At 43.6% G+C, this 19,716-nt stretch overlaps 1 protein-coding gene across 2 annotated transcripts in view; it reads right to left on the minus strand.

The window, feature by feature from the left end:
- The window catches only part of SMARCAL1 (SWI/SNF related, matrix associated, actin dependent regulator of chromatin, subfamily a like 1), a 47,262-nt gene extending 38,395 nt beyond the window's left edge, over positions 1–8,867 (minus strand). For both annotated transcript variants that reach the window (XM_033161512.1, XM_033161500.1), the window contains exons 1-5: positions 8,806–8,867; positions 7,584–7,678; positions 5,027–5,976; positions 1,708–1,758; positions 794–1,054 (exon numbers count right to left, since the gene is read on the minus strand). In XM_033161512.1, the coding sequence (XP_033017403.1) occupies positions 794–1,054; positions 1,708–1,758; positions 5,027–5,939 (1,225 nt within the window). In that variant the 5' untranslated portion in view covers positions 5,940–5,976; positions 7,584–7,678; positions 8,806–8,867. The remainder of the gene's footprint in view (positions 1–793; positions 1,055–1,707; positions 1,759–5,026; positions 5,977–7,583; positions 7,679–8,805) is intronic.
- Between the last annotated feature and the right edge of the window lie 10,849 nt (positions 8,868–19,716).

Below are 19,716 nucleotides of genomic sequence, written 5' to 3' on the forward strand. Positions count from 1 at the left end.
TTGAGCTTTTTTAAGGGGAGCCACAGTTGTTCAGCTTCTTTGGGGGGAGCCAGTGATCTACCGCAGACGTGCAGTGATCTACCGGTAGATCACGATCTACCTGTTGGACATGCCTGTGCTAAACCATCCCACAAAACAGTCCTCTCCAAGGAAAGTAGAGACTGAGACAAGCAGGTCTCCCTTGGGAGACAGGGCATTTGACAGTCACAGCACCATGACCCCCTCCAAAAAACCCATTTCCCATCCCTCAGTTTTGTACACAGGAGATATTGAGCAGGAACCTGGATGCTGACCTGATCACAAAGGCAGGGCTTTAAAACACTGGCATCAACAACCAGGATTACAGATGAGTAAATGAGGCCACATACAAACATGCTATTTTAAAATGCCATCAATGGAACGCATTAACCTAAGAACTCCTTGTTCTTTGCTTTTTATATTTTCATTGCAATTAAATTAAAAATGACTTACAAATAAATGTGAGTAACAAAACGCAACATATCAAAAACAGCCAAAGGAACTGCATAAAAAGCAACCAGATTTCAACAAACTGTATGTTAAAAAAAAAAGAATTCAAGTATAAAATATACCCTATTTGACATGTCTTGCCTAATATGGCTTTAATTCAATCCTGTATCTAACAAATGTCTGCCAACTCCCTGCTTTTATTACAAGTGGTACATGAGACAAATTATGTAGGGAAGGTAACAAGAGGAAAATTACCACCTGGAAAGACAAGGTGCAAGCTTCAGCAACACCTGTTGAAGTGAAGGTTTCAGCTTAGATCACTCACCATAATTCCTGGAATTCAACTGCTTGAACACCCCTATGACGCTGTCAGCATAGCCAATGTCTACTTCGAACCGAGAGTATGAAATCAGCACACATTTCCCTCTGATGGTTGCCGATGGTTTCTGCCAGCCGCTGCATGTCTGCAAGAGGGACTTCAATGGAGGACTTCTAGCAACGGAAGATGACTTGGTGGCCCGCGAGGTTGCTTTCATTCCTTCCAGAGGTGTCAAAGTCACAGAGGGAAGTTGCTCTGCTTGTTCCACTAGATAAAAACAGGTTGGCCAAAGAAAAAAAGAACAAATGGATAATGGGACGGGGGGGGGGGGAATCAACTGCTTGTGGAAAGCAGAAAATTGAAGACAGCTGAGAGAAAAAGCACCAGAGACTTTCAGATGCAGAAGAAAAGCAGAGCAGGAAGCTCAGAAGACACTCAGCTATTCTCCCTACTCCTAACTCAGCAGGGACTGTTCCCTCTGTGAGCTGAGTTGCACTTGGAGAGCAAAGACTTTGCTGGCATTCTGAACTTTCAATTACTGATGTGCTACAAAAACCTCTTTTTTAAAAAAATAATAATCTCAAACTGCACTCTGGTAAACAATGTTTTTCGGGAAAGATCTAGGGTTGTACTTAACTAAATCCTACTCTGAGTGGATCCATTGAAATTAAGGAATCTAAGTTAGTAATGCCCATTAACTTCAGTGAGTCTACTGTGCGTAGGACTAGCTTTGAAGAATGCACTTAGCATAATAATGCACTTGTTGTACATCTAGAGTCCAAATTTTGAATATAAACTACTTTTTCTCTGCTATGAATTAAGCAAATCATATTAAGAAAGAAACCATAGGCTCCGTTGCCCAGATTTTGTGCCGACTCATTCTGTACCCAACGATGCATGTCAATTGTGTTATGACTTACTGAGATGGCTATAGTCTTCCAGACTGAAGTTCCACATCTTTGTTGCAGGATCTAAAACAAAGCAGAATTTAGAGAGTCATTTGAGAAGAAATGGTTCTGTTAATGTATTCAGAAACGGCAAAATGCACCTGTGCACAGAATTCCTACACTAGCATAGCAGCACACGTTGCACTATGCAGCACTTCCACTGGTCCAGTCACATGATTTAAGCCCCTGGACTTTATGGCCTAACAGGGAATCTCCTGTTTAGACGGCAATGTACACAGTGGTACCTTGGTTCTCAAACACCTTGGTACCCAACAACTTGGAACCCAAACACTGCAAACCCGGAAGGAAGTGTTCCAGCTTGCGAACTTTTTTCAGAAGCTGAACGTGCTCCGTTTTGAGTGCCACACTTCCATTTTGAGTGTTACGCTGAGGTCTGTCTGTTTTTGCTATTTATTTTGCATTTTTGTGGGTCTTTTCTGTTGTTTTTGTGACTATGTGGAACCCAGTGCAGCTACTGATTGATTGTGTGACTGCAGTACATTGTTTATTGCTTTCATTTTATGGATCAATAGTCTCCTTAGATAGTAAAATTTATGTTAAATTGCTGGTTTGGGGGTTGTTTTTTAAAAGTCTGGAACGGATTAATCCATTTTGCATTACTTTCTATGGGAAAGCACGCCTTGGTTTTGGAACAGACTTCCAGAACGGATTAATTTTGAGAACCAAAGTACCACTGTATTACTTCACTTATAGCTAATTGTGGGAAAGCTAGTCTTGATGCATTTTGAGTCCCTCCTGCTCATTCTACTGAGTCAGATCCTGGACCTCTGCCCCAAAGTTCTATCCTTGACACCACCACTGAGAAGTTTAATTTTTATTTTATTTCATTTTATTTGGCCCCATTGGCAGTGCTGACATGTGGAGGATCAGGTCAGGCTGAGAACCATATGTGGAGCATGAGGTAGGATATACATGGGATTCTGCATGCGGAAATAATTGTAGCAGAACTACAGAACTACAAGACCAGCAAGGAGACTTAACATGTGCACAACACAGAACAGAATGATAGCCTATGTGTGCCTGTGACAGCCAAAGAAGAGCTGGAATTTCAAATGCAATGGGAAGCAATTTCTCTTTCATGTTCAAACAGGAGTTCTAATCAGGGTTGGCGCAAGACATTTTACTGCTTAAGAAGAGCAGTAAAAGGTTGCCCTCCCTGCCTCTCACCAAGGCAAGGCACATAGGCAGAGTACCCAAGTCTGATTGTGTTATTTTGGCATCTGCGGCATAACATCCCACAAGCCACTCTGCCCCTCCCTAGCATTAAGAAGACAAGTACCGTATTTTTCGCTCCATAGGACGCTCCGGACCATAGGGCGCACCTCATTTTTAGAGGAGGAAACAAGAAAAAAAAATATTTTTCTGGTTTTCCTCCTCTAAAAGCCCTGTTTTGTTTTGTTTTTGAGGATCAGCTAAAAGTTTTGCAGCTTTTTTTGCAAAGGGAAAAGCCCTGGGGTTTGGGGGGGGGGTTTGGAGGATCAGCTAAAGGTTTTGCTGCTGTTTTTGCAAAGGCAAAAGGCCTTTTTTGAGAATCAGCTAAAGGTTTTGCAGCTTTTTTTGCAAAGGGAAAAGCCCTAGGGGTTTTTTTGTTTTTGTTTTTGTTTTGAGGATCAGCTAAAGGTTTTGCAGCTTTTTTTGCAAAGGGGGAAAAGCAAAGCTCCTTTTGCAAAGGGAGAAAAGCAAAGAGGAAAAGCCCCATTTTTATGGGGTTTAACTCACATTTCTGAAAAATCTTAAGGAAAGGGAGCCATTTCTACTGTTTTCAGACAGATAATCTAATCAGCCAGTCACATGTCCTGGGGAAACAAACAACCTCCCTCTGCAGCACATTCAACAAAGGAGGGCGGGGCTGAAAGGGAGCCAGGGACTCTTATCTCACTCCCGATCTCCTGCTGATCAGCTGCTGAGCGGGGTCCTTTCAACACTCCCTTTTCTCTTTGTAAAATAAAAAGCACAATCTGCTTTTGGCCCCTGGGCAATTCAGCTCCAGGGACCACCATTCGCTCCATAAGACGCACAGGTATTTCCCCTTACTTTTCAGGAGCAAAAAAGTGCGTCTTATGGAGCAAAAAATACGGTAATAATAAATCTATTCTGGCATTTCATTACACCCAAAATCAGTGGTTTGCGATGGCCACCCCACATCAAATTCACTGTCACAATGGCCTTAAGAGATTAATTAACAAGTTGAGTGTTTTTTGCATGACCTTAGGCAAAAGGCCTAGAAGCCTGCTATCCAACAAACTCATACTAGGAGTAGACCCACTGGAATATAAGTTAGCCATTTATGTTTATTACAGTGGATGTGTTCCAAGCATGACTTTGTCAGGCAAAACCCCCAAATAAGTAAATAATAACTTGCTCTTCTACTAGATGTTCTCGGGGCACCGTACGACATAATAAAAGAAAATTGTTGTATAATCAATAGAAGTACAACTGACAAACGATTTCTAAAAGCATTACAAAGAACATACAATACGATCAATACTCAACGCATACACACACACCAATAACCTGACAGCAGCAGCAGGGGTAAACAATATTACACATCAAAACTGGCAGCAATAAAACTAGGTGTCACACATTACAAGCCAGTTGAAATGAAAATGCCTTGAACTTTCTAGGGAAAGAAACCCATTAAGCAGAGCTCCACGGCCTAGACTGGAACTGAACCCAGAATTCTATGGCTCCCAAAACTCTGTGCTGATGCCATAGTCTGGGATCATACCCATTATCTGAAAGTGCTCCTGCTTCTTCCACCACCACCATTTGCTGCCTGTCCCCCTGAGTGAAGAAAATGTTGGGAGAAAGGGGCAGATAAGGTGAAAAGGCTCTCTTCCCAGCGTGAATCCCTGTGTTCTTTTCCCACTCATCATGCAAGGAGAGGGACAATAAGTTCCAGCTCCACTCTTCTCTACTCCACTACTGGCGGTGGGGGGTTGTCTAAAGGAGCATCAGGACCAGATAAGCAGCTCATGAGAAACTGAGAAGCAATGGGCCTACAGAGACTAGAGACCTCTCAAAGGAGCCACACTCTACACACTCCTGGATCCAAATGTTACTTCAGAAGCCCACCCTAACCTCACGTCTCCCTAATTCTTCCAGTTCATTCAGGTTTTTCCTCATGCACATGAGGGCTAGGGTCCTTGCTGTTTTTTTAAAAAAAAGACAGAACATACAAATAAAGGCAATTCTGCATCATCCACAAGATCTAGCACAACCCCAGCTACGGCAAATCCCAAAAGGCACAGGAAATAATCAGTCGCCTTACCGTAATTTTTGCTTGGCAAACTCCTGAACAGTTCAATCAGTTTGGCATTATATCCTATTTCAACCCGGAAACGGTCATCAGAGTGCTTGACACATTTCCCTTTGAGGCCATCATGCGCTTTTTTCTGTTTCTCAGCTACGTTGCCTGTGTCCTCCAAAACGGGCAGTTTCCGTTGCCTGCCCCCTTCTACAGGAGTCAAGAGTTTCTTTGTGCCATAGAACAGCAACGTGCTACTACCTTCTTTTTCAGCAATGAGTTCGCAGGCTGGATTTCTGGCCCTTGCCTGCATTTCACTGTCACTGGTGACAATGCCACCGGTGTCCACTGGTGGCATATGTTTAATGCCGCTGGGAGATATTTGCCGAATTGGCGTGCCTTCATTTTTGCAAAGCGTCCTACTAGTGTCTAGTGTAGACTGATGCTGTTCTGCACAATGTCTTGGTGGCTGCAATGTGCTAGAACTACACTGGATGGGTTGACCTTGCTCCTGAGCACTCAGGCCAGAATAATGCCCATGAGGGTGACTCAGAGAGTCTTTCCCCACTGGTGAGAGCTGCTTAGCACTGCTCAGCTGCCTGCCTAGATTTTGGATGGAGTCCTCTGAACAATCCCTCTGCTGGGCACCACACAAAATGGGCGCCTGGGGGTCTGAGCTACGGACACTGTGTGGCACTTGAAGATTCCCCAGCACCACATGGTTGCCAGAAACCTGGAGGTGATGGCTGGTGTGGTGGTTTTCCTTCTTCAAAGGCTGCTGCAGTCTTCCTTGACAGCTAGCAAGCGCCTGCAGGTCAGGCAGCTTCTTAGCAACAACACCCTGCTGAGCTGCCAGTCGCTCTGCTCTCCTCGCCAAAGCCGCCTTCCTATTCTCCTCAATCTTCCTTTTCTGTTCTTCAGTGAGCCCAGATGACATCTTCTGTTACGAAGTCACTGGAAGTCTATATAAGTGCCTGGAAATGGGGGTGAGGGGGGGAAACAAAGGTGTTATAGCTGGCCGATAAGTTTAAAATCTGCACTGGAATAAAAACTTAGTTGCTTTTGGATAATTGAATTATTATACTAGACCTAATCACGGAAGAGTCATTCCTTTCTTGCCTGTGAGAGAAATGGGAGGTGCCTCTTCTCAGAAAGTGCCTGCCATCTGCTATATTTATAAGTTCTTGTATTAAACAGTCAGTATGGTTATAGTAAGTAAAGTGCTGGACTAGAACCAGGGAGACCACAGTTCATATTCCCTCCGTGATATTGAGCAAGTCATTACCACTCAACCTAATCTATCTCTCAGGGTTGTTGTGAGGATAAAATGAAGGGGAGGAGAACCATGTACAATGCCTTGAGCTTCTTGGAGGAAAGAGAGGGTATAAATGCAGGAAATAAATAATAAATCGTAGAATTGTATAGTTGAAAGGGATCCTGACGATCATCTAGTCCAACCCCCTGCAATGGGGATCAAACTGCAACCTTGGTGTTATCGGCACCATGTTCTAAACAACCCAGTTGTTGGCGTTTTGTTTTGTTTTGTTTTTTAAAAAAAAGCTCCACAGATCAATTAGGGAAATCGTGCTAAATGACTGAAAAGAAGAGATTTTAATCAATTCATCTAAAAGTAATTAAACATTTTTGTTCCACCAAAGACCACTTAATTTTTAGCTACATACACAGGATATACCGTATTTTTCCGTGTATAAGACTAGGTTTTTTCCCCTAAAAAATAATGTCAAAAAATAGGGGGCGTCTTATCCACGGATAGTGCCAAGGGCAGACTGGTGATTGGTTGTCGATGCAAAAATAAGGGGTCTCTTATAAATGGGGGCATCTTATAGATAGAAAAATACAGTACTTCAGACACTGAACAGCTATTTCAAGTTTCTATCATATATTTCCATTTCTTCCCTTTCCTATTCCAAGGGCCCAAGATGGACTCAAATGTATCTGTATTTTAATACATCTTGCAGGTGCAACTGATATAATTACATCTGGCCTAACCTGAGTAATGCAACTATCTTTTTCACATGAATCTGAGATTAGGAAAAAGGTGAACATTTTACTTCTGAGCAGACTAGAACGCCCATGATAGAAATCAAGCACTGGGATGCATCTTAACACTAGTTTAAGGAGTCTGTCACATGAGGTCTGCAAGCCTAAACATGAACCTAAACTGTCACGTACACTGGACATGTACATGAATAGGTGTGAGTACTACACTAGCATACTGAAACTTATACCAGGTGAAGAAAGGGAATTATTCATTCATAATGTTCAGCAGAAAACAATATGGGCAGAAATCACACCAACCAGGTCATTCAATAAGCATGTTGTTTCTACCTCTTCTGCTCAAACAAGTAAGGTATGTGCTTGCCAAGTTTTGTTTCAAGCACTTGGTTATCCTTTGCACAGTTACATAAATTTCATCTCCAAATGCTGGGCTGAGTCATACAATGTTGTTGTTGGTTTAGTGTCAGACCAGGTTGATTTTCCCTTGGCCAACCTAATCTGGATTATCTCTCACAATGACTGGGCATGTAAATTTCCCAGCATCCCCATCAATACTGCATACCTTTCCACACACAACAATTGAAATGAGACATCATTTGGATACGTTGTAAACCTCTTCACACAATCTGTTCAGATGCCAAATCACATCATGCAGCCCTTTAAAGAAAAAGAAAAGTTTTCTCAGATTGAAACAAATTCAAAAAGAGGGAATATGAACTAAACCACTTTCCTACAGCGACAAACAAGATACAACGGCAGAAGAAGCTCTTGCGATCCAGGTGCTTCCAAAACAATAGCTCTGACTAGAGACAACAAGACTTAGCTAGAGACAAAAGGCGCTGGAAACACTGATCACTGCCTCAAATAGAAGCAAACTTTACTGCAGGTGTGTTCCCACCATTCACCACCATCAACTTCAGCTAGCCCACATAAAAGTGCTATCTACAATTTTTTACAGATAAGAACAACAAAGTATCCAATTCAGGTGACACAAACAGGATTTTACACTAATCAGTGCTAAGAGATGCCAAAATTCACCAAAACACCTCCCGAGTTCTCCTATAATGGCAATGGCACCCACCTGAGAGGCTCCATCTGAAAAAAGCCAATGCTAATGCTACTGACATCCAATAGTTCTTTAGTGAATTTAAAGTGACCTACATGAAGCTAAATTTCTTAGACTAGGTTTTACACATAGATTTGTACATACGGCTGGAGTTTATCAAATTGAAGACATTTTTAAAATGATACAACCTAGTCATATGGGCGGGGCACAAGTTGTTGTTGTTACAAACCCTGCAAAGTCTACTTAGCGGAAACTAAAGCAGGAACAACCTTATGCATCGCAAGCAGCTGACATCCCTCTTTCAAGCCAAGAACATCTGTCTCCAGTCTAAGTCACAAGCCTTTAAAAGTCAAAACATTTCACCCACTCAAGCGCAGAGCTTCTTGACACAAATACCAGATGGTCACGCCTGCCACCGGGCTCAGCCAGAAACGAATTCTGAACCTCTTAAGACTTCAGCCACCCAACCCAACAACTCATTAGAGGAGCAGCTGTGATAAACTACTGCAGCTAAAAACAGTAACAACTAAAAGTCCAGTGCAAATTTGTTAGCCTTGAAGGTGCCACAGCACTCTCCCGCTGTTGTTGCTGCAAGAGACTTGGCACAGCCCCTCCTCTGGAAAGAGTCTTGTCGATTATTGTGGCATGCACTTTTCTTGGACATGAAGTTTCTGCCAGGTGCTTAAGAGGCCACGAGATTCTCGCTTGGTTTTCCTACCGTCCAAAGTGGGGTTTACTCTCTGACCACTGCCCGATCCTCTTCAGTTCCCCGGGGGGCTCCACTCACAAAGCGGGGCGCGACCCCAATGCTCTAAGCCCCACCAAATGACTCCCACCCCCTCTGCTCCTCGCTCACTCTCTCTCTCTCTGCCTCGACCAAAACTCCCGCCCCAAAATCCTACATCCACATCTTCTCCCTTTCCCCCAAATGCTTCTTGTCCACCCTCGCCCCTCTTCCCCTAAGCTGTCGTCCAACCGCTCCGTGCAACTAAAGCCACGTTTCTTTCTGCCCACAAAGCAAACTCAGCTCCTGCGAAACGTCCCCGTCGGATTTCATCATTACCCAAACTCCGCCGGCAGCCTAAAAGGCCTCTTAACCGCCTCCCCGCTCTTGACTACAACTCCCATCAGGCAACGCGCCGCTGCGCTCTCGCCTTGCCTCGTGGGAACCGTGATCTAGAGAAACGAGCCTCGGTGCACCATGGGAAATGAAGTCCCCCACCCACTAAAGCCACGTTCGTTTGCTGCGAGCTCCGCGGCGTGAAACCTCCTCCGCTTAGCTCTTATTACGTATAGCACAATCCTGGGCAAGGCTGCTCTGAATTAAGTCGCCCTATAGTCAATGGGGCTTACTCCTTAGTAAGTGCGTGAGCCGCGTTTATGGCTGCAGTTCCTCTACACGCCTACTTTCAATAAAGTTCCGTTAAAGTAAGTGGGGTTTGCTTCCAAGTAAACGTGGACAGGATTGGGCTGCTGCAGGGAACTTTTTTTCTCCCCTCTGCGGATAAAGGGGTCTAAATGTTTGTTGCGGTCCATAGAAGTTGGTCACTCATGGTTAAGCTCACTTAAAAAAGAAACCCTCCTTAGTAAAAGGTTTGAAAAGTCATTGGCCTTCTTTAAGGAACTTTAGTATAAGTCATAGTAGATGATTCAGAGCTGCACAAAAACACATCTGTTCTACCTTTTGTAGCCCCATTAAATTTATTTGCTCTTCTTTTCTGCACTGTTTTTAAGTGTTTTTCAGCTGTTTTATTGTATTTTTGTATCCTGTGCATCATATTGAGTGGGGTGTTTGTGTGTAATTCATTGTCATCATCTCTTTTTTTTAAATATGTAATTCTTTATTGGTTAAAATCATAAACACACTTACATATACCTCACATACATTTTACATCTTCTAAAATATATACATCTAATTTCTATTACATTCACACATACTTAAACTTCCAATTATCCTCTTTGCATTTTATATTATTACATTTGTATATTGTACAGTTATGTATATCAATTATTTCACAAATTTTTCTTCCTCTTATTTCTTTTCATCTATATCCAGGTTCAGTCAATATCTGCCTTTAGGATTCTGCTTATGCCATCACTCTCTATGTATTCTTTAAATAAACTCCATTCTTTCCATACAGTTTGTTTCGTTTGTCCTCTTATTTTTCCAGTTGTCTTAGCTAATTGTAAATATTCTAACATTAAGTTTTGCCAATCTGTCATGGTTGGTACATTTTGGTTTTTCCAATTTCTAGCTATTAGAACTCTTGACAAAATGTTCATTCAGAAAAAGACCAGAGATGTTCTTATTAAGTATCTTGCCAGAAGAAATAAAGAAAAGGGTAAGAGTATTATGTATGTATGGAGTATCATTGTCATCATCTTTGCAACCCATTCTGGAAGCCTTTTTTAACTGAAAAGTGGGTAAAAGTTCTTCAGTTAAATCAGTGTTTTTCAACCTTTTTTGGGCAAAGGCACACTTGTTTCATGGAAAAAATCACGAGGCACACCACCATTAGAAAATGTTAAAAAATTTAACTCTGTGCCTATATTGACTATATATAAAGTAATTCTCTTGAATAGGAATCAAATAAACAAATTTTTCCCACGGCACACCAGGCAACATCTCGCGGCACACTAGTGTGCCGCGGAACAGTGGTTGAAAAACACTGAGTTAAATAAATGTTGCATCTTTATGAAACATTATCGGATGAGAGCAATTCTAACTCCTGCAGAAATAAGAAGCAGCATCAAATTATATGGGCCTCATCTTCCAACCTCTGACCATCTCAGATGGATTCAGAGATTAGACATGACATTAAAATGGACAATGCTTTAGGAGAATGAGCAGCTAAGAGGGTGGAAAAGGAAGAAGGCAGATTGATAGATGTTAGATGTCATAGAGAAACATTAATGGGATTATTTATTTAAGAGCAGACAACCTTTGTGCATTGACGGAGATACACACAGAGAGACCTTTCTCTGTTATATGTTACAGGGTGGCTGCAAATGGGATGCAGAAATGGATGTTCATCATGTACTCTGCTATGGAGCCCACACATAAAGCAGTTAGCTGAGCTTTCCCCCTTGTGCTGCTGTTGCCCATCACTTGTTGCTAGTAATAAAAGAACTACCTGCTCCATGTTTTCTTTTGTAGCTTTTTGTATAGGGAGAGAGAGAGAGATGAGCAACCGAGCAACTAGAACAATGGTTGATGGCAGCTTCATTACCTACAAACCCCAAAATCTGGAATCCCCTTGAAACTGGTGCCAAAGTTTTCTAATCGTTTTGTAATGTTTTGTAGCGAAAACTCTGCGTTTTGTAGCACCCCACAAACAGAGCAGTAGGCTTATTTTCTTTCTTTGGCGATCACTCGTAGCTGAGTAAGATTGTCTTCCATGAAAACGGTTTTAACAGTGAGTTCATAAGTGACTGTGGAGACCAATTCTGGATCCACACGTCATTCCACAGTGGGGACATACCGTTTCGGGTGGGAGTTGATCACGGTGAGAGATTGCCAAATGTGCCTTCCTCTTAGCTTATTTCTCCTTTTAACCCCGAGTTTGTGCTTCTTCAAAGTCCACAACACCTTTGGTAAAGGCTGTTCCAATTGGAGCGCTTGCAGGCCAATGTTTCCCAGTTATAAGTGCTTATACTATATTTTTAAAGATTTGCCTTCAGAACATCTTTAAACCTCTTTTGTTGTCCACCGGTATTTCACTTTCCATTCTTAAGTTGGGAATAGAGTAATTGCTTTGGGAGACGATAATCAAGTGTAAGGTCCTTGGTTAATTGCTCATGAGTAAGTAGTCAAAACTGCGAGTTTTCCTTTAGTAGTTTTATTGTGCAAACTATGTACAGTGCAGAGCTAATAAGTTCATGTCTGTATCAAGCGTCGGCAGAATCCGGGAATGGCCCCTTCCGGTTCTGACCCCAACAAAAGAGTTTCGGTATACGAAAACCCCGCCTTCCGTCCTTTCGTTTCACCCCTCGACTCCTTTGGGGTGACAGAAATTGCGTGCCTCAGTTCCCTTGACATCCAGCATCCAAACAACATGACCAGTCCAACGAAGTTGATATTGAAGAATCATTGCTTCAGCACTGGTGATCTTTGCTTCTAAACCCCACATTTTGTAGTGCCCCTTAAACAATAGAAACTCAAAGCCAGGGGGCACGGGGATGCCCAAAAACCCACATCCAATAGCCTCAAAACCGGTGCCAAACTTTTGTAATCATTTCATAGCATTCTGTAGCAAAAACCCCTAAAAAATGCCAGGCCAAATGGCCAGGCCATGGGCCTCTCTTACATGCAGTGTCCAGAATCTCATAGTTACAGGTAGGTAGCCGTGTTGGTCTGCCATAGTCAAAACAAAATAAAAAATAAAAAAATTCCTTCCAGTAGCACCTTAGAGACCAACTAAGTTTGTTCTTGGTATGAGCTTTCGTGTGCATGCATAGCCTACTTCTTCAGATACGTAATCTCACAGGCAGAGAAGAAAATAGCTGTGGTCTGTAATAGCCTACCATTGAGATGGGTCATTGAGTCAATAGCTTACTAGATTGGCAGGTTTTGCTTCCACACAGTGTTGCTCCCATTTTACTTTCCTCCATATAAACAAATTAGTGCTATTTATGGAGGCCATAAAATAATTGATGTGGAAGATCAGTCAAACATGGAACCCCCGTCTGCATTTTGAAGTGACATATACTAGGACAGGGTGTATTATGATATTTCTAAACATGAATTTTGGCTGTACTGGACTAGAGATCATTGTGAATGGGCATCCGAATTATTTTTATATTCACATATATACAACATTTATTTCAAAATTACAAGATCACATAAAGCAATACAATGAATATAATGAAAATAAAAACAAAGGAAGGAACTGTGTAATTAAAACATCAGGTACTTATCAGGGGGGAGGGGGACTTGTTGAAATAAAATTGTCTTAACCAGCTGGTAAAAAGGAAGCAGAGAGGAAGCCGCATGAGCTTTCTAGGACCATCTTGCCACTGTCAGCTGTGCTTCTATCTTACTGTGTGGTTGGTATTTGTGGGAGCTCCAATAGGAGAACAGCCTTTACCAAAGGTGTCATGGGCTTTGAAGACACTCGAACTCAGGATGCAAGGGAGAAACGTGCTAAGAGGAAGGCATGCTTGGCAAATCCACAACGTGATTAACTCCCGCCCAGAAACATATGTCCCCACTGTGGAAGGACGTGTGGATCCAGAATTGGCCTCCACAGTCACTTACGGACTCGTTGAAACCGTGTTTATGGAAGACAATCTTACTCGGCTACGAGTGATCGCCAAAGAGAGAGAGATTTGTGGGAGGTGTCTGACCACATGAATGCAAACATACACACTGATGAATGTTCAGCCAACATCATAAATGTGAGGGCCACACATCTTACACCTGCTTCTGGGTGGCCCTTCCCTGTTGAAAAAGTTACAACTGATGGGTAGGATGGTGGAATTTCTCTGTGATGGTTTCTTAGTCAGCCCACACCACTTATTCCAAGGACAGTATTTAGATATGAAACGTTCTTTCCACTCCACTTCCATTTTGTCCAAGAAGCTGACGTGTTATCAACTCCCTGCATTCTCTCCTACAAAGGGTTGCTCTGGGATCAGAACATGTTAAGTTTCCATTTAATGGGTGAGATGGGAAGAACATAGCTAGCATAGATCAGCTTGAAATATTGACAGATACTAAACAATGCTTATTCCAGGAAAAAAGCTCAGCAAGCGATAACAGGAGTGCTCATAAAAGCAGTGCACTTTGCATGTGTGCTGTTATTTTTTCCAAAGAGATGTCACTGGCATGGCAGGAGGTGAGTAGCCAAGGTTTAGTCCCTGGGGCGAGAAAAGGATTGCTTTGTAAAGCGTTTGATCCTGCAAAGAGAAGATAGAGCAAAAGCCCGAGATGGAATTTATTTGAATGATTACATCCAAGGAGGGCTGCTTTCAATGACTAGAAGGTGATCAGGAAATAAGTATTAGTAAAAAGCACTAAGGAGCTGAATGCCTTTATACCTAATTTTGATATATAGTGTAATTTACTCTCACTTTTTCTGCATGCAAGCGGGGCCATCTTTAACAGATGCGGCGCGGGGTGCAAATATCTGCCCAGTGCCCTTAAATTACCATGGATTGGGGGGGGGGGTGAAGCTGCACACTGCCAACCATGGGGGGAGGCGCAACTCTCCCCCATGCCGCTGCGGGAGAGCAATCCCCGCAGAGGCTTAGGAGGAAAGCTGCGTGCCTACCAGCCATATACTTGACGGGGCACAGCTGACAGGGAAAGGGGAAGCTGCCTTGCCATGCAGTTCCCCCACTCACTGGGGCGCCCCTGAGAGGCCGGCTCCCTGGCACAATGCACCACTAAGCCTTATGGGAAAGACAGCTCTGCATGCAAGCAAACTCGGCACGCTTCACAATTTTGGATATGTGAATGTTTATGAAGACAAAACAAAATTTGGAACTAAATTTACTTGTACCCTAAATTCAAAACCCACTGATTTCTTCAAATTCAAAATCACCGACTACTATTACTAATCCTTTGCTGTTCCATCACTCTTTGTCTCCTTGTTTTGTAGTTGACATTTGGCAAAGTGGCTTTTGCTTGTTTCTCAAGCTTATCAAAATCATCTCTAATTTTCCTTTAAAAAATCCAGAAGTGAACTGTGCAAACTTGCACAAGAACTCAGTAACAGGTCTGATTTCTGAAGGGCTTTGCTGACCTAGCACATGGGTCCAAAAATGCAGCATAAACGCAAATTGCAGTTCTTCCCGTTCTTTTCTGGAAGAGATTGTTAGCCTGGAGCCTGGTTTCCCTTTCCCATTAACGTCAGAGTACAAATGACTGAGGGCATCAGTGATAGCACTGTAACTTTCCAAAACAGCTTCTGCGGCTTTTGCGTGTGCGTCCCACCTAGTGTCTGACAAATATTGAGGCACTTTAGACTGAGGTGGCAAAAATGGTTTTAGAACTGCCCATCTCTTTGTGGAGGATGAAAAGAAAGAATAAATTTCGTTGATAATGCCAAAACAGTTCACTGCATCAAGGCAGCAATCCACAGCTGAACAGCCCACCAGATTTAAAGAGTGATCTGTCAGCTCTTGTTGCTTCAATGAGTGGTTGATGCACGAAAGCAGTGATTGGTCTTAACTTCATTATCATAGCATTTTCGAGTCTCTGTCTCTTCTGCTTGCTAGCACCACTTTCAAAACTTTTACTCATGTTTCGATTAGAATCTAAAAATAAAAATACCGGTAAATCTTCAACTGGATAAACATGGGCTTCTGTCACTCTTCAGTAGCTGCAACCACTCACTGACTTCCCTATGCCTTTCTGGAGGGGCAGTGAGACCCTTCTGGCTGACTCCTAGGGTTTGGAGATGAAAACCCCTAACTCTGGGTTTCTCCTGGAGAGTTGGCACCTGCACATTTTTGGGTTTTTCCCCTCCCAGGACCCTTCTTAAGGCACTGGTAGTGGGCAGAGCAGGGGAGACTCTGTGGTCACAGCACCAGACTGGGCTTTTAAACAAAGAACAAATGTTTTCTTGAATATCTACAAGTAACAGGATTTTAAACACAAAAGGCACTTTAAATTAAACACAGAAAAGGAAAACACCACCGGGCACAAATAAAATAAGACAAAACGCAGTTCCTCTGACCCTGAACTGATCCCTATACTTATTTTCCCTCGGGATGAGGTTCAGTTACCAACCTGCAGCCTAGCCTCCTGCCTTCTACAGGTAGTTCTGGATCCCTCCGAGGATCCCTTCCCACTGCTGCCTTCCCTGGTCCCCAAGGCCACTCTCTACCAGTGGGCAATTTACAGTGTATACTGCAGGCACCAACAGGGCTCTGTGAAGTGTGAAAGATAGACTTTCCTGCCTGGGAACTGGACTCACCTGCAGTGAGAGCCAGTGTGGTGTAGTGGTTAAGAGCGGTAGACTTGTAATCTGGGGGACCGGGTTCGCATCTCCCCTCCTCCACATGCAGCTGCCGGGTGACCTTGGGCTAGTCACACTTCTCTGAAGTCTCTCAGCCCCACTCACCTCACAGAGTGTTTGTTGTGGCGGAGGAAGGGAAAGGAGAATGTTAGCCGCTTTGAGACTCCTTTGGGTAGTGATAAAGCGGGATATCAAATCCAAACTCTTCTTCTTCCTTACTTGGGCACCAAAATACAGAGTTAAGGGTGCAGATAAGCAGACTGGAAGGAATAGTGGGAGAGTAATCATGGCAGCTGATGGAGGCGTGTGGGAGACATGTCCAAGAGCCTCATGCCACGGCCAGAACGATCGTCCTCTTATATACCTGCTGGGATTGACAAGGCATCTGACCCTCATAACTCTCCTGACAGGTGATTTGGTCTGCAGCCACGGTGTGGAAATAAAGGATGAGATTGCCCACCAGATGCCAGGCACTCTGCTATTCAAATTAGGCCCCAGTGTTTTTCTTACAATCCCCTTCTCAATGAAGTAATCAATTTTAATCTGGCATTTAAATTATTAAAACTTTCTTATTTATTAATTCGAGCAAGTAAATTACTGCCCTCACTTCATTACAAACAGTATTTCTACCTGCAGCACACTTGAGCAAACTTGCGCCTCCTCCTTTCACAGATATTTTGTTGTCATTTGCAACTGTAGCTGCCTCTTATTAGTTATCATTTAACTCTTTGGGGAAATAATTAGCAACACACGTCATGTGCATGGAAATTGCCGAACCAATTAACCCACTAGAAGGATTACTGTTAATAGCACCAGTTTTCCTATAACTTGATATTGCTGGATAGTTTTGATGAACTGCAAAAGCATTTTTAATTGGCTTTCTGTTGCCACCCTAGAACTTTTCTTTATTAGTGCCACTTCGTTTGTACGATTGCTTGCAAATGAAGGAAAACAACTTTTCTGCTTGTATATGTTGATAATACAATTTTGGTTACTGAGAACAAACAAGATTGTCCAAAAACAAGATGGGGCACAGGCGTCCTGACTGTGACAAAGGCGACCTGTGTGCTTGCTTGCTTGATTAACAGCTGTTGGGAACTTCAAGGTCCCTGTTCTCCCTTCTTATGGTCTTTGCACTGGACCTGGAGACTCCAATACAGAGCATCCCATGTCAAGAAGGAGGGCAAGTGGGCACCCTATCAAATGACAGGGCAGGAGTTACATGGAGCAGGGCCTCATTTCCCATAGAAATTTTGCTAGAAGGGGAATCTTTCAAATCAGCACTACTTTTGGTGAAATCCATTGTCAATGCCAGATGCTTCCAAATACATTGGCCACCTTTCTGCCAGAGGGGGCTTCTGTGCCTTTAATACGATGCAGATGGAATAAACTCAGCATTGGCCCAAGAAGCCTTCCTCCACAGGGAAGGAGTCAGAACTATGTTTTGCAAGCAATTGGTGCCTCTGCCAACCAGGAAAATTCCTCTATTGTTACTATGAAGCTAAGACGATTATCTGGCTTGTAAGCAACTAGAGCTGCCTGCATTGTATTTATGCAAAGTCGGGAGTGTTTGCCTGCTGTTCTAGAAATGAGATGCCGCTGCTCAGGAGTCAATATGGGCTGCCCAAGATGTTAAATCCCAGGATAGGGATATTTGGGGATTTCAGAAAGAAACATTATCTCATATGCTAATTCTCCCAGTCTAGGCTCCCCCTCCCCATATAAATGGGGATAGCTCAGGTTGCCCCCTCCTGGTGCATTTCAGGAGGCAAAGGAAGTAGCCGTGTGAACTAGGTGTGGATTTTCACCTTGGATTTGACCACTATCAAGGGATAGAATAAAATCTCACAGAAATCTGAATGTGTAGTTATGGTCAGGCCGCTTGGGATTCTTAGGTATAAGAATATGGGTGTACAAGACACCTGAGAGATGTAAAGCCTAATTTTCAAGTTCCTTTGCTGCACTTTCCAGTCTACTACAAGACCCAGGAAGGACTAGCCAGGGTATCCTGAAATACTAAATACTGTACTAAAAATACTTATTGTAATGAATCGGATCTAAGTTAAGGGATTTTCAGAAACCCACGGTGTTTTATGAGTTAATGTGCACCCCAGTTTGAGTGGCAGATATCTCCTGGGAGGCGGGACATTCCGCTCTTTAAAAAGAGGGAGCAGCCGTTAGAGATGAAGAGTGGTGACTGGAAGAAGGAGGGCGTGGGGCCAGGATAGTGGTAGGTAGGTTAGGATAGGTTGAAGATGTGTATATGATGCTGAAAGAAAGAGTTTACATTGTTAGGAAACTAAGCTTATAAATGATTGCATTACTGAAACCGTTATGTTCTGAAAGAAATAAAGACTTATTATTGTTGAGCTAAGAAAATATCGTCGTTCACAGGGCCGTCTTAAGGAGATCGGCCGCCGTGGCGCGGCGATCCCTCCGGCGCCCCCAGCGTACCGCCTCTCCGCTGCCTCCCTCTCGCGCTTGCCGCCCCTCAGGAGGGGGGGTGGGCGAGCAGGGGATGAGGGACGTGGCGCTGGAGCGGCGCAGGGCTCTGCGCGCCATTCCAGTGCTCCCGGGACGGGAGGCGAGGGCGGCCGGCTCGCAGCCCGCCCGGACCGGCATGGGCGGCAGCGGCGTTCCACAGGGCGGGCGCCACTACCGAGAAGGCCCTCTGCCTGGTTCCCTGTAACCTCACTTCTCGCAGTGTGGGAACTGCCAGAAGGCCCTTGGTGCTGGACTCTTGTGAAGATCACAAGATGAGCTCTTCTTTGCTGTGTTCTATTCGCTGCCCAAGATATTTTTGCTGCCTGGGGTAAAGGACAAGACAGTGCCTCCCCCTCCATTCTAGGCATGGAAGCTGATTGGAGAGGCCATTTAATAGTAGTTCAACACTTGTCATGGGATAGAGTCCTCCACTGCACCTGAAGGCAGCAGGCTAGCTTAGGGATGTCTAGGGCAGCCCATGTAGCACACCTGGCCCTGTCTAATGTTAGGGGCAGGCCCTGCCTCATACAGCTATGGTGCATTCACTGACATTGCCCCTTCTGCAATATATGTACATACGGTAAGTACTATTATCCCACAGGCAGCTTGAACTGCAGCTCTGCATAGTTAAGAACTTCAGCTAAAATTATCAGGGGCAGGTCAGCTACATGAATAATACTCAGGAAGTATCCAGGTTCTCAGTGTTTTCTGCCTACTTAATCCCTAAATTCTAGGTCCCTTGAGGACCAGCCTTTTAAGATAATTACTACATTGCTTGGGTAGTTACAAGCGTTTGGCCTTTGGCTTGGTGTCTTTGGAGCCAACCTGAGGCCTTTTATAAAGACATACTTGGTTATGTTGGATGACTTAATTTTTAAAAATCACATTTTTTTCCACGAGTCCCTGATCTTCTGCAGCACAGTGGGCAAACTTCAAGTACAGATATTTGCTCAGGTCTTGAAAACTGGAAGCCTGAGGATAGGAGCACAATTATGTGGGATGAATGCACTTAACAGCAAACTCTCTCATCCGTCTGCAGCTTTACATGTTACATAAAAAGAGAGGAGGGGGAGTCAGAGCTTTCTTCTTAGGGACACCCTGACAGGCACCTGGATGGTGGAAAATCAATGGCCTGGTCCAGCAGAATCTTCTTATGTTTTTGTGTTCTTCCCATTTCACAG

This window comes from Lacerta agilis, chromosome 1 (assembly GCF_009819535.1).
Source record: "Lacerta agilis isolate rLacAgi1 chromosome 1, rLacAgi1.pri, whole genome shotgun sequence".
Classification (NCBI taxonomy): domain Eukaryota; kingdom Metazoa; phylum Chordata; class Lepidosauria; order Squamata; family Lacertidae; genus Lacerta; species Lacerta agilis.